Source organism: Rana temporaria, chromosome 7, assembly GCF_905171775.1.
Source record: "Rana temporaria chromosome 7, aRanTem1.1, whole genome shotgun sequence".
In the NCBI taxonomy this organism is placed as follows: domain Eukaryota; kingdom Metazoa; phylum Chordata; class Amphibia; order Anura; family Ranidae; genus Rana; species Rana temporaria.
The window spans coordinates 201,181,492-201,201,151 of NC_053495.1; the positions used below are offsets into that span (position 1 = coordinate 201,181,492).

Below are 19,660 nucleotides of genomic sequence, written 5' to 3' on the forward strand. Positions count from 1 at the left end.
ATAGAAAATCTTGTTCTGCAGTGACAGGTGATAAATCTTTAATTTTATTTAAAGCAGAACTTAAAATGCAATATTTAACTTGAATCTAGAGATTTTCCTTTTCTGCCACCAGAGGTACTCAGTCTTATAGCCAGTGGCCCGGATTCAGATAGAGATACGACGGCGTATCTCCTGATACGCCGTCGTATCTCTGAGTTCCGTCGGTCGGATCTATGCGGCTGATTCATAGAATCAGGTTCCGCATAGATCTCCCTAAGATCCGACAGGTGTAAGTGACTTACACCGTCGGATCTTAGACTGCAATTCCAGGCCGGCCGCTAGGTGACGTTTCGTTTTTTACACGAGACGAATATGCAAATGAGGATTTTTGCCGATTCAGAAACGAATGCCAGCCCGTCGCTTTTTTTTTACGTCGCTTGCGTTCGGCTTTTTCCGGCGTATAGTTACCCCTGCTATGTGAGGGGTATCCTATGTTAAGTATGGCCGTCGTTCCCGCGCCGAGTTTTGAATTTTTACGTTGTTTGCGTAAGTCGATTCAGAAAAGAGCTGGACGCAAGTTACGCTCACGCCGAAACCAATGACGTCCTAGCGACGTCATTTGGAGCAATGCACGCTGGGAAAATTTGCGGACGGCGCATGCGCTGTTCGATCGGTGCGGGGATGCGCCTGATTTAAATTGTAGACGCCCCCTAGCCGCGGAATTTGAATTCCGCCGGGGGATTTACGATACGCCGCCGCAAGTTTTGAGGTAAGTGCTTTCTGAATAAAGCACTTGCCTCAAAAACTTGCACCGGCGGATCGTAAATCAGATAGGTTACGCGGATCTAAAGATCCGCTAACCTATCTGAATCCGGCCCCGTATCATTTAACTCACTTTCTCTGAGCTCAGGTTATTAACAATGCCCCATCTTTGGTGTCAGTGGGAGGAATCATGCCCCGTTATTGGTATCATTAAGCCCCATTGCTGGTGTCATTGGGAGAAATTGTGTCCCTGATGAGGATGCGACCCCTGACACAACCTCAGGGCTTAACCCCATTCTGCCGTTGACCCAAATCATGAAAGCCTGCAGAAAACAGAGGGGAGAACTGCTTCTTTCGGTGTTCCAGCCAGAGAGAGACCGGGTGGAGCCTGTGCCGCTCCTTTTATTAACAACATGACATCATACACATAAGCACATTTGATTGGTTCAGTCTATACAGTTCAGTCCCTTATTACACGCCCCTGTGACATCTGTTCTTGGCATACTGCACACGTTTCAAAAGTCTTTAATTAGCACAAATGTCCTTGTGTCATACAGGGATCCCCATTGAAGCTCACAGGGGCTTCATTCTTAAATCGATGGGGTGGGCCGGAAGGAGGGAGTTTAGGAGTGCAGTAGAAGGGGCCAGCTGTCTTCACTTAATCATTCCCTGAGCCGAGATTTTAACCCTTTAATCTGACATAACTTCTTTGCCTCCATTTCAAGCAGAATTGTAATTGTAACTTTAAAACATTATGGGCCAGATTCTCAAAGACTTACGACGTATCTCCAGATACGGCGTCGTAAGTCCGAATGGCCGCCGTCCTATCTATGCGCCTAAATCATAGAATCAGTTACGCATAGATTTGGCCAAGATACGAGCGGCGTAAGTCTCCTACGCCGTCGTATCTTGGGGTGCATATTTACGCTGGCCGATAGGTGGCGCTTCCGTTGATTTCCACGTCAAATATGTAAATGAGCAAGATACGCCGATTCACGAACGTACGCCCGTCGCAATTAGTTACGCCGTTTACGTAAGACATACGCCGGCGTTAAGATAAAGCTGGTCTCTAGGTGGCGCAGCCCATGCAAGGTATGGACGTTGGAACAGGCGTATCTTTTTACATCGTTTATGTAAGTCGTACGCAAATAGGGCTGTGCGTAAGTTACGTTCACGTCGTAGGCAGTGTTCGACGTATCTTAGGCTTTCTATCCGACGCATGCGCACTGGCATACGTCCACGGACGGCGCATGCGCCGTTCGTTCGAAGCGTCATTTACGTGGGGTCATGCTTAATTTACATAAAACACTCCCACCTCTTCCACATTTGAATTACGCGCGCTTACGCCGGACGATTTACGCTACGCCGCCGTAACTTAGGACACAAGTGCTTTGTGAATACAGCACTTGCCTCTCTAAGTAGTGGCGGCGTAGCGTAAATAAGATACGCTACGCCCGCACAACGTAATGCCGCCCTACGCGAATCTAGGCCTATCTGTTTCTTCATTTAAGGATAATAACAGTATTGTAGTATATACCCATACATAATAACTCTATATATCTTATATAGATAAAGAAATAAAAACAATATAAGAGTATAAAGAAATAGACGAATATAATGAAAGAAAAACAACATTTCAGTGGTTCTAATCATAACACAAAATATTCATTTTAGTACTTCCATCACATTCCATCGCTGGTGTCATTTCAAGGAATTGCATCCCATCCTTCGTGTCAGTGGGAGGAGTTGTGCCTCATCACTGGTGTTCGTGGGTTGAATTATGTACCATTGTTGGTATCAGTGTGTGAAAATAGTGCCCCATGGGCCGGATCAAAACGACCAAAGGGCTGCATCTGGCCCCCCGGGCCGCACTTTGGAGTCCACTAATCTATCACATAAAATCCCAATAAAAAACAATAACATTTTTAGTATCGTTTAGTAATTTCAAGGGGTATGAATCCTTTTTCAAGTCACTGTGTAGGGCAAGGGAGTATTTTAAAATAATTGGCTCTGGGTCTCAAAAATTTTACATTTAGAATATACGGTACTTTCTTATGTTTTTTACAACTTTCAATAGCTTACTGATTTTTTTTTTTTTTTTTATGAGCTCCTTTTAACTTGCTTTAGATCATCTGCAGGTTTTCTTGGTGTTTTATAATGAATTGATTGCTGTCTTTTGGTTGCCCTCCATGGACATGTGTCTTTCTGTCACTCTACTGACTTTGGAGCCACTGGAGTCTTTGCCATGCCGGTATTTTCTCACGTACGCCATATGCCAGAATCCTGGGAATAAATGGCGATCCCTAAATTGATACATTTGTTTCGCTTCTCCGACAATATTTTAGGAGCGGTTCCAGTGTAATGTAGCACAATATATAATGACGGAAGTATCTCTCATTACCCCAACAAATTGGCATCCTCGCCGGGCCCTCTACCATCCTGTTAAACAAGCGCCTCCATTAACCTCTGAATGGTGGGTATAATTAGGAACGTAATGAGGCGTCCGCTTTGTCACACACACCTGCAATATCTGTGACAACGGGAACGTTTAACAGCAGCTGCCTATGGAAATATGGACAATTCCGCCACTCGCTTTGTGTCATCCGATTGACAATAATGTAGACTTAATAAAGAGACCCCGTCACGACTGAGCTGACGCAGAAATTAGAATTTTCAGTTGGAAAGCTGAACTCCGGCTTTACCTTCAGTCTTGCACAGTTGTACAGGTTTCTCTCCTGTTCTGAAGCTGCTTACTTCGATTTTACTGCATACTGTGAGCCAATGGCGTCACTAAAGGGGGGCCAGATGGAGCCCTGACCCCCCCCAAAATATGCTGTTCCCCACCATTTGCTTCTCACAATGTGCATTAGAATCTGCAGTAGGGTTGTCCCGATACCGATACCAGTATCGGTATCGGGACCGATACCGAGTATTTGCGGGAGTACTTGTACTCCCCGCAAATGCCCCCGATGCCTGGCCGAATACTTGTCCCCCCCGCCGCCGCAAACCCACCGCCGCCACCGCTGCATACCGCAAAGCCGCCGCTGCCGCGTTAATCTGCGTGTGGGGAACATTACAGCTTTCGTTTGAATAGCTGTGTTCCCCGCCGCGCCGCATATAGACACTCCCCCTTGCTCGGGATTGGACGGGTGATCTGTCCAATCCCGAGCAAGGGGGAGTGTCTATACACGGCGTGGCGGGGAACACAGCTATTCAAACAAAAGCTTTAATGTTCCCCGCACGCTGATTAACGCGTCAGCGGCGGCGGCATCATCTAGGTATGGGAGACAGGCTGCATATATGGGGGACATGGCTGGATATATGTGGGGGACATGGCTGGATATATGTGGGGGGACATGGCTGGATATATGTGGGGGACATGGCTGGATATATGTGGGGGACATGGCTGGATATATGTGGGGGACATGGCTGGATATATGGGGGGACATGGCTGCAATATGTGGGGGGACATGGCTGGATATATGGGGGACATGACTGCAATATGTGGGGGGACATGGCTGCAATATGTGGGGGGACATGGCTGGATATATGGGGGGGACATGGCTGCAATATGTGTGGGACATGGCTGGATATATGTGGGGGACATGGCTGGATATATGTGGGGGACATGGCTGGATATATGGGGGGACATGGCTGGATATATGTGGGGGACATGGCTGGATATATGTGGGGGACATGGCTGGATATATGGGGGGACATGGCTGGATATATGGGGGGACATGGCTGCATATGGGGGGACATGGCTGCAATATGTGGGGGGACATGGCTGCAATATGTGGGGGGACATGGCTGCAATATGTGGGAAACATGGCTGCAATATGTGGGGGGACATGGCTGCAATATGTGGGGGACATGGCTGCAATATGTGGGGGGACATGGCTGCATTTGGGGACACATTTAAAAAAAAGTATCGGTGTTCGGTATCGGCGAGTACATGAAAAAAAGTATCGGTACTTGTACTCGGTCCTAAAAAAATGGCATCGGGACAACCCTAATCTGCAGCAAGTAACCCCAAGATGTCCAGCATTATCTAGCTCTTTCCTTCGTAACCTGACTGTCTCTGGCCCTAGGGCAGTGTGAATGCAAACGCTGTTTCACAAACGTAGTTGCGCCCGGCGCATAATATACGCGGTTTGCGTAAGACTTACGTCCGGCGTAAAGTTATTCCCCATATAGGAGGCGCAACTCATGCAAAGGTATTAACCAGGGAACACAGCCGTCGTATTTTACGTTGTTTACGTAGTACGTGAATAGGGCTAGGCGTAGGTTACGTTCACGTCGTAGGCAGCGATTCGACGTATCTTAGGCAGCTGTTTCGACGTGATTCTGAGCATGCGCACTGGGATGCGTCCACGGGACGGCGCATGCGCCGTCATTATTCGTATCTTTATGACGCTCAATCCATCATTTACATGGGGTCACGCCTCATTTGCATGGCTCACGCCCACTTCCTCTTACGACGAGTTAGGACTAAGAAACCCAGCGTAGATTTGGAGGCAAGTGCTTTGTGAATCCAGTGCTTGCCTCTGTGCGCTGCGTCGGCGTAGCGTATATTAGATACGCTACGCCCACATAAATGGGCGCCGATGTATGTGAATCCGGGCCCTTCTGTTTTAGACAGGCTCTACTGTGCTACTAACTGATTTGGTTGGGGGGGGGGGTTGAATTAAAAATGTTTGCTTGTCTTGCAAAACGCTCTCAAATCAAGTTACTCTTAAACCAAGGTTTTACTGTATGTCTGAGCTCGGAGTCTGAACAATGTTTACAAACACTGATTAGACGGTCTAGTTTTGATAGCAGTGGTGTTGCAAAATGACCCCACATTTTATTTTTTCTCCTGCAGATTATACCGGTAAATGATGAACCCCCAGAGTTACAACCCGGCTTGAAATCTAGTCTGGATTGCCCGGAAGGCGGTCACGTCTACATAACGGCTGAAAACCTCTATGCAACCGACCCAGACAGCGATGACGCGAAGCTCACGTACATGATCGCCCGCACGCCTCTGTACGGGATGATACAGAGACAAGGGGTCGTGGTGGAGAAGTTCACACAGCTTGATGTGATTCAGAGATTAATTACATACATTCACACAGGTGAGATAATATAGGCCCAGATTCACAAAGCACTTACGCCGACGTATAAAACGTTACGCCGACGTAAGTGCAAATGTGCGCCGGTGTTTGTGTGCGCCAGACCCACAAACCAACATGCGCCTAAAAACAGGCTACACCCCGCCGACATAGCTTGCACACGCCGGCGTAGAGTGGGCGCACATATGGGCTGGGCGCATGGTGCCGCTCCCATTGATTAGCCATTCGAACATGCAAATGAGGGAAATATGCAGATTCACGAACGCACGTGTGCCCGGCGCATGCTACGCGAGATGCGCGTAAGTTGTACGTCCGGCGTAAAGTTATTCCCCATAAATGAGGTGCAACCCGGCAACAGACATGCACAGGTCTGCACCAGGGAACACAAGCCGGCGTATTGTGCGTTGGACGTGTGTCTGGCTGGGCGTACGTTATGTTCACGGCGTACGCAGTGATCCGGCGTAGCTTAGGCAGTTGTGCCGGTGACTTAACGGGGAAGTTCCTTCAAGGACTGCGCAGGTGCAAACTTGCCGACGGAAATCTCCGAACCTCGCCCGGCATCCAGGCTCATTCTTTAACATCCCCGTGGATTGGAGGATGTTAAAAAAAGAGCCAGGAGGCGGAGCGAGCCGTCCGAGCGAAGCGAGGATGTGAGGCCGACTGCCCACTTTCCTCGAAATCCACTTCGCCCTGGATGCCGGCCGAGGTTCGGAGATTTTCGTCAGCAAGTTTGCGCCTGCGCAGTCCTTAAAGGAACTTTCTCGTTAGCCGGAACCATATTGGCAGATCATTTGCATGGGCTCACGCCTCATTTGCATAGGTTCACGCCCACTTCCACCTACGCCTGCGTTTCATTGGGCCCTCCCGTATCCTCTTATGCCTCGTACACACGCTTGGGATTTTCGACTGGAAAAAAGAGAGCCAGTTCTCTCTTTTTTTTTTGCCGCCAGTTTTTGGCAGTTTTCCCGTCGGAAAAACTGCGAGGGAGCATACACACGGCCGGGATTCCCGGCCAAAAGTTCTCATCGCAGTTTTCCTGTCGGAAATCCCGGCCGTGTGTACGGGGCATTATAAACTATTTGAGGGCTGTGCGGGCTCAAGGGGCAGCTGTTTTGGGCCACACAACAATGACTGGGCCCAGGGCAGCTTCCCCTTTTGCCCCGTGTTAAAGACGGCCCTGATTAGAGTGTAAGCTCCAGTGGGTCAAAGTCTAATCTACTGTAACTGACTCTATTAGCTGGATTCAGGTAGGCGGGGGCATCCTTGCGGCGGCGTAGCGTATCTTATTTACGCTACGCTGCCTTAAGTTAGCAGGGCAAGTACTGTATTCACAAAGTACTTGCCTGCTAAGTTACGGCGGCGTAGCGTAAATGGGGCCGGCGTAAGCGCGCCTAATTCAAATGAGGATGTGGGGGGCGTGTTGTATGTAAATTAACTGTGACCTGACGTGATTGACGTATGCGCCGTCCGTGTACATATCCCAGTGTGCATTGCGGCAAAGTACGCCGCACGGACGTATTGGTTTCGACGTGGGCGTAAATTACGTCCAGCCCTATTCACTGACGACTTACGCTAACGACGTAAAATTTTCAAATTTCGACGTGGGAACGACGGCCATACTTAACATTGACTAGGCCAGCTATTTGATGGAAAATGCCTTACATAAACGGCGTATCTGTACTGCGTCAGCCGGGCGTACGTTCGTGAATAGGCGTATCTAGTGATTTACATATTCTACGCTGAACGCAATGGAAGCGCCACCTAGCGGCCAGCCTAAAAATTACACTTTAAGATACGACGGTGTAAGACACTTACGCTGCTCGTATCTTAGCCTAATTTAAGCGTATCTGGTTACCAGAATACGCTTAAATTTGCGTCGGCACAGATTCAGACTTAGGCTGGCGTATCTACTGATACGCCGGCCTAAGTCTTTCTGAATCTGCCTACATGAATTCTTGAAATTCTTTTCCCTCCCGAGTTGTAGCGCACTTCTCAGCACAGAAGACGTCAGCCCAGAAACGGGCGAGCAGTCTCAAATGTTCAATACTCTCATCAGAAATCTCGCTGTTTCTTTTTTTCCATTTTTTTTTTTTGTGACAACTGGCAATACCACACAACCTGCCAAGGCAAATCAACAGGCTTATAATGAATTCCACGGATATTAATCACCTTTTTAAAATTCTAATTTGCTGACACGACAGGCTGACGTCTTTCCTGCCGAGGCACCTGTCAAAATCCGACTTTCCAAAATGTTCTTCCTAAAATAAATATTTTCTGCTTGAAAAACAATCTCCCTTCCCCGGACGAAGCGGCACAACAGATGCTCCAAATACTAAATTTTGTGTAATAAAAAAAAAAAAAAAAAAAGGTTGTTTGTAGTTTAGAATAATTAAATACAATTAGGTAGATTCAGAAAGAGTTAGGCCGGCTTATCAGTAGATAAGCCGACCTAACTCGGAATCTGCGCCGTTCTAAGTATAAGTGTATTCTCAAACAGAGATACGCTTAAACCTAGCTAAGATACGACAGCCTGCGCCGTCGTATCTTAGGGTGCAATATTTAGGCTGGCCGCTAGGTGGCGCTTCCATTGAGTTCGGCGTAGAATATGTAAATTACTAGATACGCCTATTCACGAACGTACATGTGCCCGTCGCAGTAAAGATACGCCGTTTACGTAAGGCATTTTCAGGCGTAAAGTTATTCCATCAAATCGCTGGACTAATAATATTAAGTATGGCCGCCGTTCCCGCGTCGAAATTTGAAAATTTTACGTCGTTTGCGTAAGTCGTCCGTGAATAGGGCTGGACGTAATTTACGTCCACGTCGAAACCAATACGTCCTTGCGGTGTACTTTGGAGCAATGCACACTGGGATATGTACACGGACGGCGCATGCGCCGTTGGCAAAAACGTCAATCACGTCGGGTCACAGTTAATATGCATAAAACACGCCCCCCACATCCTCATTTGAATTAGGCGCACTTACGTCGGCCCATTGACGCTACGCCGCCGTAACTTAGGAGGCAAGTACTTTGTGAATACAGTACTTGCCTCTCTGACTTACGGCGGCGTAGTGTAAATACGCCGCCGCAAAGATGCGCGCCCCTACCTGAATCCAGCTAAATATTAGCAGCTGAGGATCGGGGGGTTATATGACAGCGACTGCGGAATCTGAATGTGTGTAGCCCATCCTAGGCAGGGTACACAGGGTGCATTGCACCCAGGCGCCTGCAGAGGTGGGGGCGCCGAACATCTAACAGACTCTCTAGCAGAAGCCCTCTCTGTGTCCATCAGAGAGGCCCCCCTCCAGGTCCAAATAAAGTACTCTGCTTCTCTTCCTGTATTTTGTTTATTGTTAAGAGATCGTGTAAGGATCCCAGGGTAATGAAGACTTTGCGGGGGAGCAACTCTGTGGTTGAGTCGTTGCCATAGAAACATTTGTAATGGGGAGGAGTTAGTAAAGTGATGACGCCTATGAGGGGGCACCAGAAATATTTCTGCACCCAGGCGCCTGTGACCCTAGGATCGCCCCCCCCCCCCCCCCCCCCGGGTTCTCTGCTCCAGTGGGGGCCTGCCTAAAGCTGTGTAAGGGACCCCAAAATTTGTGATGGCTGCCCTGTCCACAGCCACCGGTAGGTCGGGTCACTTGCACCCAACCCTGGTTGGTCAGTCGGTCACCAGCCTCGCACTTGCCCCATGTATCGGGCAGCGCTTCCTCCGGACGACAGGCGGCGGCATCTCCTCCTCCACATCACAGCAGATTCCACTGTGCGACTCCTCCTCCTAAGCAGCCAATAGGATCGGGTCTCATGACGCACTTCATGATTGGCCGGGAGGAGAATCAGGAAGACAATAGGGAAAATTAATTTCCTATTGTCACATAACTGGGTGGGCTCAGGGCACATCTGTGCCCAGAGCCAACCCTTTTTTAGCCTAGGTTCACACTGCTGCGAATTCAAAATCGCGGTAAAATGCGCGATTTTACCGCGATTTCGCGGCTGCGATTTTACCGCGATTTCGCGGCTGCGATTTTGCCGTGATTTTGCCGCGATTTGCCACGATTCCGGTCGCAATTTAATGTAAATCGCGGCCCGAAATCGCAAAAAGTAGTACAGGAACTACTTTTTGAAATCGCAGATGCGGCGTCGCACTGATTAGGACAGTGCCATTGCCGACAATTGCCGCCGATTTGAGATGCGATTTGACATGTCAAATCGCATCTCAAATCGTTCCAAATCGTACCCAGTGTGAACCAGGGCTCAAAGTCTATTAGAGCCTCAGGCTCTACTCACGTACTCAGTGCCCCGCATGTAGTTTAGGGGGTCCGACGCATTGATATGTGCCCTGCATTATGGGCCGCCACTGCTTACTCCTTTAACCACTTGCTGACCGGCTAATGGCGATATACATCGGCAGAATGGCACGGCTGCGCAAAGCAACGTATCTGTACATTGCTTTGAATTTCCCACCGTGCGTACGCGTGCCCGCTGCATGCTCTGTGAACGTGCCCGCGGGACCCGCGGACTCGATGTCCTCCGGTGTCCCGCGATCGTGTCACGGAGCTGCAGAACAGGGAGATAGGATAAGATTTATTGTCATTGTAAAAACAAATTCACAATGAAATTACATTTCTACTCCACAAATTATTCATACATCACAATTATCAACCGTGCATTTACCACACAAGATTTATATATAAAAGTATCCCCATATTATAAGTGAAAGGACACTGATTGTCTGTTCCCTGTCATCGGGAGCAGTGATCATTGTCGTGTCATTTGTAGCCCATCCCCCCCACAGTTAGAATCACTCCCTAGGACACACTTAACCCCTTCCTCGCCCCCTAGTGGTTAAACCCTTCACTGCCAGTGTCATTTACACAGTAATCAGTGCATTTTTATAGCATAAATATAGTATAAATGATAATGATCCACAAATAGCATAAAAAGTGTCCATTGTGTCCGCCATAATGTCCCAGTCACGATAAAAATCGCAGATCGCCGCCATTACTAATAAAAAATAAAATAATAAAAAAAAAGCCATAAAACCATCCCCTATTTTGTAGACGCTATAACTTTTGCGCAAACCAATCAATAAAGCTTATTGCGTTTTTTTACCAAAAATATGTAGAAGAATACGTATCGGCTGAGGAAAAAAAATTTTTTTTGGGGGATATTTATTATAGCAAATGTAAAATATATTGCTTTTTTTTCTAAATATTAGCTATTTTTTTGTTTATAGCGCAAAAAATAAAAACCGCAGAGGTGATCAAATACCACCAAAAGAAAGCTCTATTTGTGGGGAAAAAAGACGTCCATTTTGTTTGGGTGCAACGTCGCACAACTGCGCAATTGTCAGTTGAAACGATGCAGTACCGAATCGCAAAAAGTGCTCTGGTCAGGAAGGGGGTAAATTCTTCCGGGGCTGAAGTGGTTAAATCATCACCTAGACAAAGCAAGCAGCAAATTCTGCATCAGCTGGGGGTGGGGGGCAAACAGCATGTGATCAGCACACGGCCAATCAGCACTGTCCAGACAAAGTCAAGGGTAATGCAGCCTCATAGGACATTCAGAGCAGAATGAAATCTCCTCCTATAAGCTTTAGCCAGACTCTGATAGGAGTCCCAAGACTGCTATATACTGCTGATGAGAAAAGGTAATTAGCCGTTTATATTTACTATTATAATTGCCATATTCCGTGTACTGTGAGAGACCAGATATAGTGATTGCAGGCTCCTGGGTTTGATCAATTAAATCCAATTTGTGAGCACCAAATGAATTTAGAAACCTAGATATTGGGCTAGATTCACATAGATCAGCGGATCTTTAGATCCGCGTGATCTATGTGATTTAAGATCCGCCGCCGCAAGTTTGACAGGCAAGTGGGTAATTCACAAAACACTTACCTCCAAACTTGCGGCGGCGTATCGTAAATCCCCCGGCGGAATTCAAATTCCGCGGCTAGGGGGAGTGTACTATTTAAATCAGGCGCGTCCTCGTGCCGATTTAAATGCGCATGCGCCGTCCGCGATTTTTCCCGGCGTGCATTGCTCCCAATGACGTCGCTAGGACGTCATTGGTTCCGGCGTGAGCGTAAATTGCGTCCAGCGCGTTTGAGAATCGGCGTACGCAAACGACGTAAAAAAAACAGAATTTGACGCGGGAACGACGGCCATACTTAACATTGGCTGCGCCTCATAGAAGCAGGGGTAAGTATACGCCGGGAAAACTATTACGTAAACGTCGTAACAACACTGCGTCGGGCCCGTGTACGTTCATGAATTGGCGTATCTCGCTGATTTACAGATTTCTCAGCGTAAATCAGCGAGAACGCCCCCAGCGGCCATTTTTGGATGGTGCCGGGCCAGGATCCAGTCTCTGCGTCAGGACTCCGGAGGTGTGCCCACTGCCATGCTGCTGTTCTGCCATTAATTCAAATATGGCTCCAAGCAGCGCCATGGCGTCACTGACTCACTGCGCATGCGCCCGGCTGAAAATGTCCAATGCGCAGTTCCAAAGTAGTCACGTAACCATATTTTTCACGTATGGTTGGCCACTCTGGTGTTACCCCAACTCAGGTGCGGTCCACGCCCCCCCCCCCCCACCCTTTGCATGCCACTTGTGCCCAAAAAGTGTAGCCCTTCCAGTTATTGAGCGTGGCACTTTATTTCTCCTTTAGCACTGTATACTCCGATTTTTACATCATCCCAGTCTTTAATAAGCGTTTTACTCTAGGTGGAGTTCAGGCCACATAATAATTTCTGGTCATGCACAAGACGTTCGTTTTTTTTTTCTTGTTTGTGTTTTATTTTTTTTACCTTGGCCTAAATTTTTGATACTTAACATGTTTTTCTGCACCTTAAGGAGGCGAGATTGGACCCCATCCCCAGGCAGATACAGTTACGCTCATAGTCTCAGATGGAGAATCCACTACAGCCGACACCTGTTGCTTGAATGGCCCTCTTCCCCCGCCGATCCCTCTTCACGCCAGCCTCCCCGTCTACGATCTGAACATCACTCTAACGCCTGTCAATAATCAGCAACCTATCATGCACATTGGTGAGTACCATGCGACTAACGAGGTCACAGTTCCGCTCTGGAGCCGTTGGAGTGGAAGGTAATTAAGCATCCATCCAAAGCATCTCAACGACGAGCGCGACTTACCATATGTTATAGCCGGAGCGTAGGTGGCTAAAAATATCTCTTATGAATAAAGACGGCACGCCAGACAGCGCGGAAAATGGTTCACCTCTTCTTTTTGGAGTTGTGCTTTCCCCTGATGGCTGGATCTATATAAATGTCTGTACGTTCCATGGGGGGGAACTCAAAATAGAGCAAGGAAAAAAATGTTCTAATATCATTGCTCTAAAAGGGCTGGATTCACAAAGAGTTACGCCGGCGTATCAGTAGATACGCCGACGTAACTCGGAATCTAAGCCCGTCGTAAGTTTAAGTGTATACTCAAACTGAGATACACTTAAACCTAGCTAAGATACGACGGCCTGCGCCGTCGTATCTTAGGGGGCAATTTTTCCGCTGGCCGCTAGGTGCCGCTTCCGTTGATTTCGGCGTAGAATATGTAAATGACTAGATACGCCGATTCACGAACATACGCTTGCCCGTCGAAGTAAAGATACGCCGTTTCCGTATGAGGTACGCCGCGTAAAGATAAACATGCCCCCTAGGTGGCGTAGCCAATGTTAAGTATGGCCGTCGTTCCCGCGTCGAAATTTGAAAATTTGACGTTGTTTGCGTAAGTTGTCCGTGAATGGGGCTAGACGTAATTTACGTTCACGTCGAAACCAATACATCCTTGCGGAGTACTTTGGAGCAATGCACACTGGGATATGTACACGGACGGCGCATGCGGCGTTTGTAAAAAACGTCAATCACGTCGGGTCACCAATCATTTACATAAAACACGCCCCCTTCATCCTCATTTGAATTAGGCGCGCTTACGCCGGCCCCATTTACGCTACGCCGCCGTAAGTTAGGAGGCAAGTGCTTTGTGAATACAGCACTTGCCTCTCTGACTTAAGGCGGCGTAGCGTAAATATGATACGCTACGCCGCCGTAAAAATAAGCCAATCTACGTGAATCTAGGCCAAAATGTTCAAATATTGCTCTGGCCCCAAATCCTTCAGTATAAAAAATGACTACTCACAACCAACTAACTAATACGTACAGTATATACATATACAGCTGATTTCATTAACCACTTGCTTACTGGGCACTTAAATCCTTCTCCTGCCCAGACCAATTTTCAGCTTTTAGCGCTGTCGCACTTTGAATGACAATTGCGCCGTCATACAAAACTGTACCCAAATGAAATTTTTATATTTTTTAGCAGAAACCCTAGGGAATAAAATAAATATAAAAAAAAAAGTGTAAAAATGTAAAAAATAAGTAAAAGAAAAAATGTAAAACGCCCCTGTCCCTGGAAGCTCGCGCACAGCAGCGAGCGCACACGTAAGTCCCACCCATGTATGTAAACACTGTTCAAACCACACATGTGAGGTATCTCCGCGTGCGTTAGAGCGTGTGCAACAATTCTAGCACTAGACTTCCTCTGTAAATCTAAACTGGTAACCTGTAAAAAAATTCAAAGCGTCACCTATGGAGATTTTTAAGTAACAAAGTTTGGCACCATTCCATGAGTGTGCGCAATTTTAAAGCGTGACATGTTAGGTATCTATTTACTCGGCCTAACATCATCTTTCATATTTTACATATTTTATTTTGTTAACTTTACTATTTTGTTATTTTTTTAATTCATGAAACCATTTTTTTCCAAAAAAAAAGGCGCTTGAAAAATGATTGCGCAAATACCGTGCAGGATAAAAAGTCACAATGACCGCCATTTTATTCCCTAGGGTGTCTGATAAAAAAACATATATAATGTTTGGGGGTTCTGAGTAATTTTCTAGCAAAAGAATGATGATTTGTACATGTAGGAGAGAAGTGCCAGAATAGTCCCAGTATAGAGGTGGGTATAAAAGCCCGGTATTGAAGGGGTTAAGAGTGCTGGGCTGGAAGGAAGTATTTGCCTTTGAGACACATGCCCCCTTCTATGCCACTGCAGTAAGAGGCGTGCCTCCGCTGCAGCATTTTTATTGGACAGCTTGTTCCAATGTTGCTTTACTATTGGTCCAAGACTCCAAGCTGTCCATTGAGCTCAGTGCCTCTGACAAGAAGTGAGAAACACAGTGGGCCAGATTCTCAAAAGAGATACGCCGGCGTATCGCCTGATACGCCGTCGTATCTCTGAGTCTGCCCGTCGTATCTATGCGCCTGATTCATAGAATCAGTTACGCATAGATAACCATTAGATCCGACAGGCGTAAGGCTCTTACGCTGTCGGATCTTAAATGCAATTTTTTTTTTCGCCGCTAGGTGTCGCCGACGTCGTTTTCCCAATCAAGTATGCAAATTAGCAAAATACGCGAATTCCCGAACGTACGCCCGACCGACGCAGTGAAGTTACGACGTTTACGTAAGATTTGCGACGCGTAAAGCTGCCCCTGGGTATATGAGGTGCAGTCAATGTTAAGTATGGCCGTCGTTCCCGTGTCGAAATTTGAAAATTTACGTTGTTTGCGTAAGTCGTCCGTGAATGGCGCTGGACGCCATTTACGTTAACGTTGAAACCAATGACGTCCTTGCGACGTCATTTAGCGCAATGCACGTCGGGAAATTTTAGGGACGGCGCATGCGCAGAATGTTCGGCGCGGGAACGCGCCTAATTTAAATGATCCACGCCCCCTACCCGGATCATTTGAATTAGGCGGGCTTGCGCCGGAGGATTTACGCTACGCCGCCGCAACTTTACAGGCAAGTACTTTGTGAATCAAGCACTTGCCCGTAAAACTTGCGGCGGCGTAACGTAAATGAGATACGTTACGCCGCCGCAAAGATGCGGCGATCTACAAGAATCTGGCCCTGTGAGCTCATCCTCTCAGTCTGCTGCAAACAAAGTATGCCAGCTTGTATTTAAACTGGCTGCTCTGTATGTAGCTTCTGACAGGCTGCGTATGGAGTCCCATATCTCTGGAACCATAAGTGTCAGGAGCCCCAAAGTTGTGTCACACTAAACCACATGATCAACAATTAATGGCACGCCATGCGTCCGCTAAAAGGGCAGCGTGTTTCTGTATGTGTCTGGAAAGCGTGCGATTTTACGGTCATTCCCGACATGCACAAGATGTGAACCTAGCCTAAGTGTGAATATTTTTAACCTCCTATTTTGTGTGATTACAGGTGATATATTTGTGGTGGACGAAGGATCTTCAGCTGTCGTCACCCCGGCCCACCTGAATGCGTCCGACGCGGACACCCTGGCTGACAATTTAATATTCTTCATGGAGACGCAGCCACAATTCGGATATCTGAAGAACACGCTGCCCATGCCTGGCTCAGAAAAGTCGGCCTCTGAGATAAAAATAAGTATGTTATCTTCCCGGCAGTCCACCATTGTCAGTCTTTGTCTCTTTCATAAATTCCGAGATTTTGAACATTGTATCCATGGGACAGATCATGTAATGCCAGGGTCTGTCCCACTTCATGTATGTCATAGGTGTGCGCAGCCGATTGCATTAGGGTGTGCACCCCAAAGCTCAAACACACATGCGAGTGTGTGTGTGTGTGTATATATATTAGGGCTGCAACTAACGATTATTTTCATAATCGATTAGTTGGCCGATTATTGTTTCGATTAATCGGATAATAGCCTTAAAAAAAGAAAAATTTGCATTTTTACATTTTTTGGGGCCAATTTGTTGTTGGGCAGATTACAAAACACAAATTGCCGCAAAAACACATTACATGCTTTTCTACAGCTTCTCCATTGAACCAAAAAAAAAAATATCACCGTTTTGCGTTAAAAAGCCCTTTCCAAATACGCAGCAGCTGAAAAAAATCATGGATGTGAACGTGTCCCATAGGGATACATGTAAATGAACTGTAGAGTGTTTGTGCAAAAAACAAAGGTGTGACCCAGGCCTGAGATGTTTAGTAACATAATGGGGGTTACAAAAACAAAAATAAGTACAAAGAGCAAATAATCGTTACTGTAAGGGGTTCATTTTTTTTACTGTGGGACAGTGAAAGTAATATATACAGTAGCGATTTGCTTTTTTGTACTATAAAGGGCTAATTTTAGTTTTTTTAACCCCATTATGTTACTGGCCGATTAATCGATTATGAAAATTGTAATCGATTAATTTCATAATCGATTAGTTGTCGATTAATCGATTAGTTGTTTCGGCCCTAATATATATATAGCAGTATGGCAAAGGACAGTGTCACTAGAGAAGTGGACAATGTCAGTAGGGCAGAGATTGGTGTCAGTCGTTTATTTTTAGTATTTTTTATTTTTTATTCTTACTTACCATTTAAATTTGTATTATTTAAAAAAAAAAATATTATTTTTTAAAATTATTTTTTAATTATTTATTTATTTATTTACCATTTAATATGAACAATTATTAGGGGGGCTTTGGTGAAATAGCCATTATTCGCCATTATTTCATTGCTTTACGCTATGACATATTGAAGACATGCAGATATATACACTGTGTAATATAATATATATAGATATAGATATATATATGTATAGATAGATATAATCAGTATGGAAAAGGACAGTGTCACTAGAGCAGTGGACAATGTCAGTAGGGCAGAGGATGGGGTCAGTAGTTTATTTTTATTGGCCCAGATTCACGTAGGAGATACGACGGCGTATCTCCACATACGCCGTTGTATCTTTGAGTCTGAGGCGTCGTATCTTGGCGCCCGATTCAAAGAATCAGATACGCCAGAATTTGTATAAGATACGACCAGCGTAAGTCTCCTACGCCGTCGTATCTTAACTGCATATTTACGCTGGCCGCTAGGGGCGTGTACGCTGATTTACGCCTAGAAATATGTAAATCAGCTAGATACGCCTATTCACGAACGTACGCCCGGCCGTCGTATTACAGATACGCCGTTTACGTTAGGCTTTTTTCGGCGTAAAGTTACCCCCGCTCTATGAGGCGTAGATGAGGCGTACCAATGTTAGGTATGGACGTCGGAACAGCGTCGAATTTTTCACGTTTTACGTCGTTTGCGTAAGTCGTTCGCATTGGCTTTTTGCGGGTTAATTTGGAGCATGCACACAGGGATACTTTCATGGATGGCGCATGCGCCGTTTGTAAAAAGCGTCATTTACGTGGGGTCACAATAAATTTACATAACACACGCCCACATCTTCCACATTTGAATTAGACGGGCTTACGCCGGCCTATTTACGCTACGCCGCCGCAACTTTGCTTTGTGAATACTGCACTTGACTGTCAAAGTTGCGGAGGCGTAACGTAAATAGGATACGTTACTCCCGCACAAAGATGCGCTCTCCTACGTGAATCTGGCCCATTATTCTTAATTACCATTTTATTTATTTTTATTTTATTTTTTTTACAATTTTTATTTTTTGCAATATTTTTTTACAATTCTTTTTTTTTTTTACAATTTATTAGGAATAATGGGGGGCTTTGGTGAAATATAATTTTTGGATGAACTAGATGTCTTTTTTCAAACTGACCAACTATGTAACCCCTGAGGTCTCACTTTTCAGACAGAGAAAGGGACTTAGGACAGAGATTCCCCAGTCCCTTTCTCTGCAGCCAAGCAGCAGAGGGAAATCTGCACAGCACAGGGTGATTAGGGTGTGCCCAGGCACACCTGGCACAACCTGTGCGCACGCCTATGATGTATGTAAAGATAGAGGTAATGAAAGCACAGCAGGTGACAGGAGCAGAATTGCGGTGTCTAGAGAGAAAAGTAAGCTGGGGTAAGGGTACCAACTAATCTAGGACATTTTAGAATATATTTGTAAAATTAGCCATTATTTCATGCTTCTTTGCTTTACTCTATGACATATTGAATACATGCAGATATATAAAAGACAATGGGCCAGATCCACGTACATGTACCTATCTTTAGGCGGGCGTAGCGTATCTCAGAAACGCTACGCCGCCGTAACCTAGAAAGGCGAGTACTGTATTCACAAAGAAGTTACGCCTTTAGTTACGGCGGCGTATCGTATATCGGGCGGCGTAAGCCCGCCTAATTCAAAAGAGGCTGGTTGAGGGTGTGTTCTATGCTAACTAATCATGACCCCACGTATTTGACGTCTTTCACGAACGGCGCATGCGCCGTCCGTGAAAGAATCCCAGTGCGCATGCTCCAAATTACGCCGCAAATCGTTAATGCTTTTGACGTGAACGTAACTTACACAGCCCTATTCGCGAACGACTTACGCAAACGACATAAAACGTAAAAAAATTTGACGGTGGCCCGACGTCCATACTTAACATTGCGTACGCCTCATATAGCAGGGGTAACTTTACACTGGAAAAAGCCTTACGTAAACAACGTAAAAAAATGCGCCAGGCGGATGTACGTTTGTGAATCGGCGTATCTACCTAATTTGCATATTCCATCGCGTAAATCTACGGAAACGCCACCTAGCAGCCAGCGTAAATATGCTACTAAGATACGACGGCGTAAGAGACTTACGCCAGTCGGATCTTAGCAAAATTCCGGCGTATCTTGTTTTCTGAATACAGAAAAAAGATACGCCGGAGCATCCTAGAAGTTACGCGGCGTATCAATAGATACGCCAGCGTAACTTCTTTGTGGATCTGGCCCAATTTCTATGGTCAATTTTCTAGGAGGATTGAAACATTGGAGTAGATTCAGGTAAAGGGGCGCGCAATGATACGGCGGCGCAGCGTATCGTATTTACGCTACGCCGCCGTAACTTACA

General features: G+C 46.3%; 1 protein-coding gene across 1 annotated transcript in view; it reads left to right on the plus strand.

The window, feature by feature from the left end:
• Window positions 1-19,660, plus strand: part of LOC120946085 (FRAS1-related extracellular matrix protein 1-like) — a 208,926-nt gene that overhangs the window by 56,901 nt on the left and 132,365 nt on the right. Inside the window, exons 16-18 of the mRNA XM_040360818.1 lie at window positions 5,606-5,858; window positions 12,718-12,912; window positions 16,111-16,296. Of these exons, the coding sequence (XP_040216752.1) occupies window positions 5,606-5,858; window positions 12,718-12,912; window positions 16,111-16,296 (634 nt within the window). The remainder of the gene's footprint in view (window positions 1-5,605; window positions 5,859-12,717; window positions 12,913-16,110; window positions 16,297-19,660) is intronic.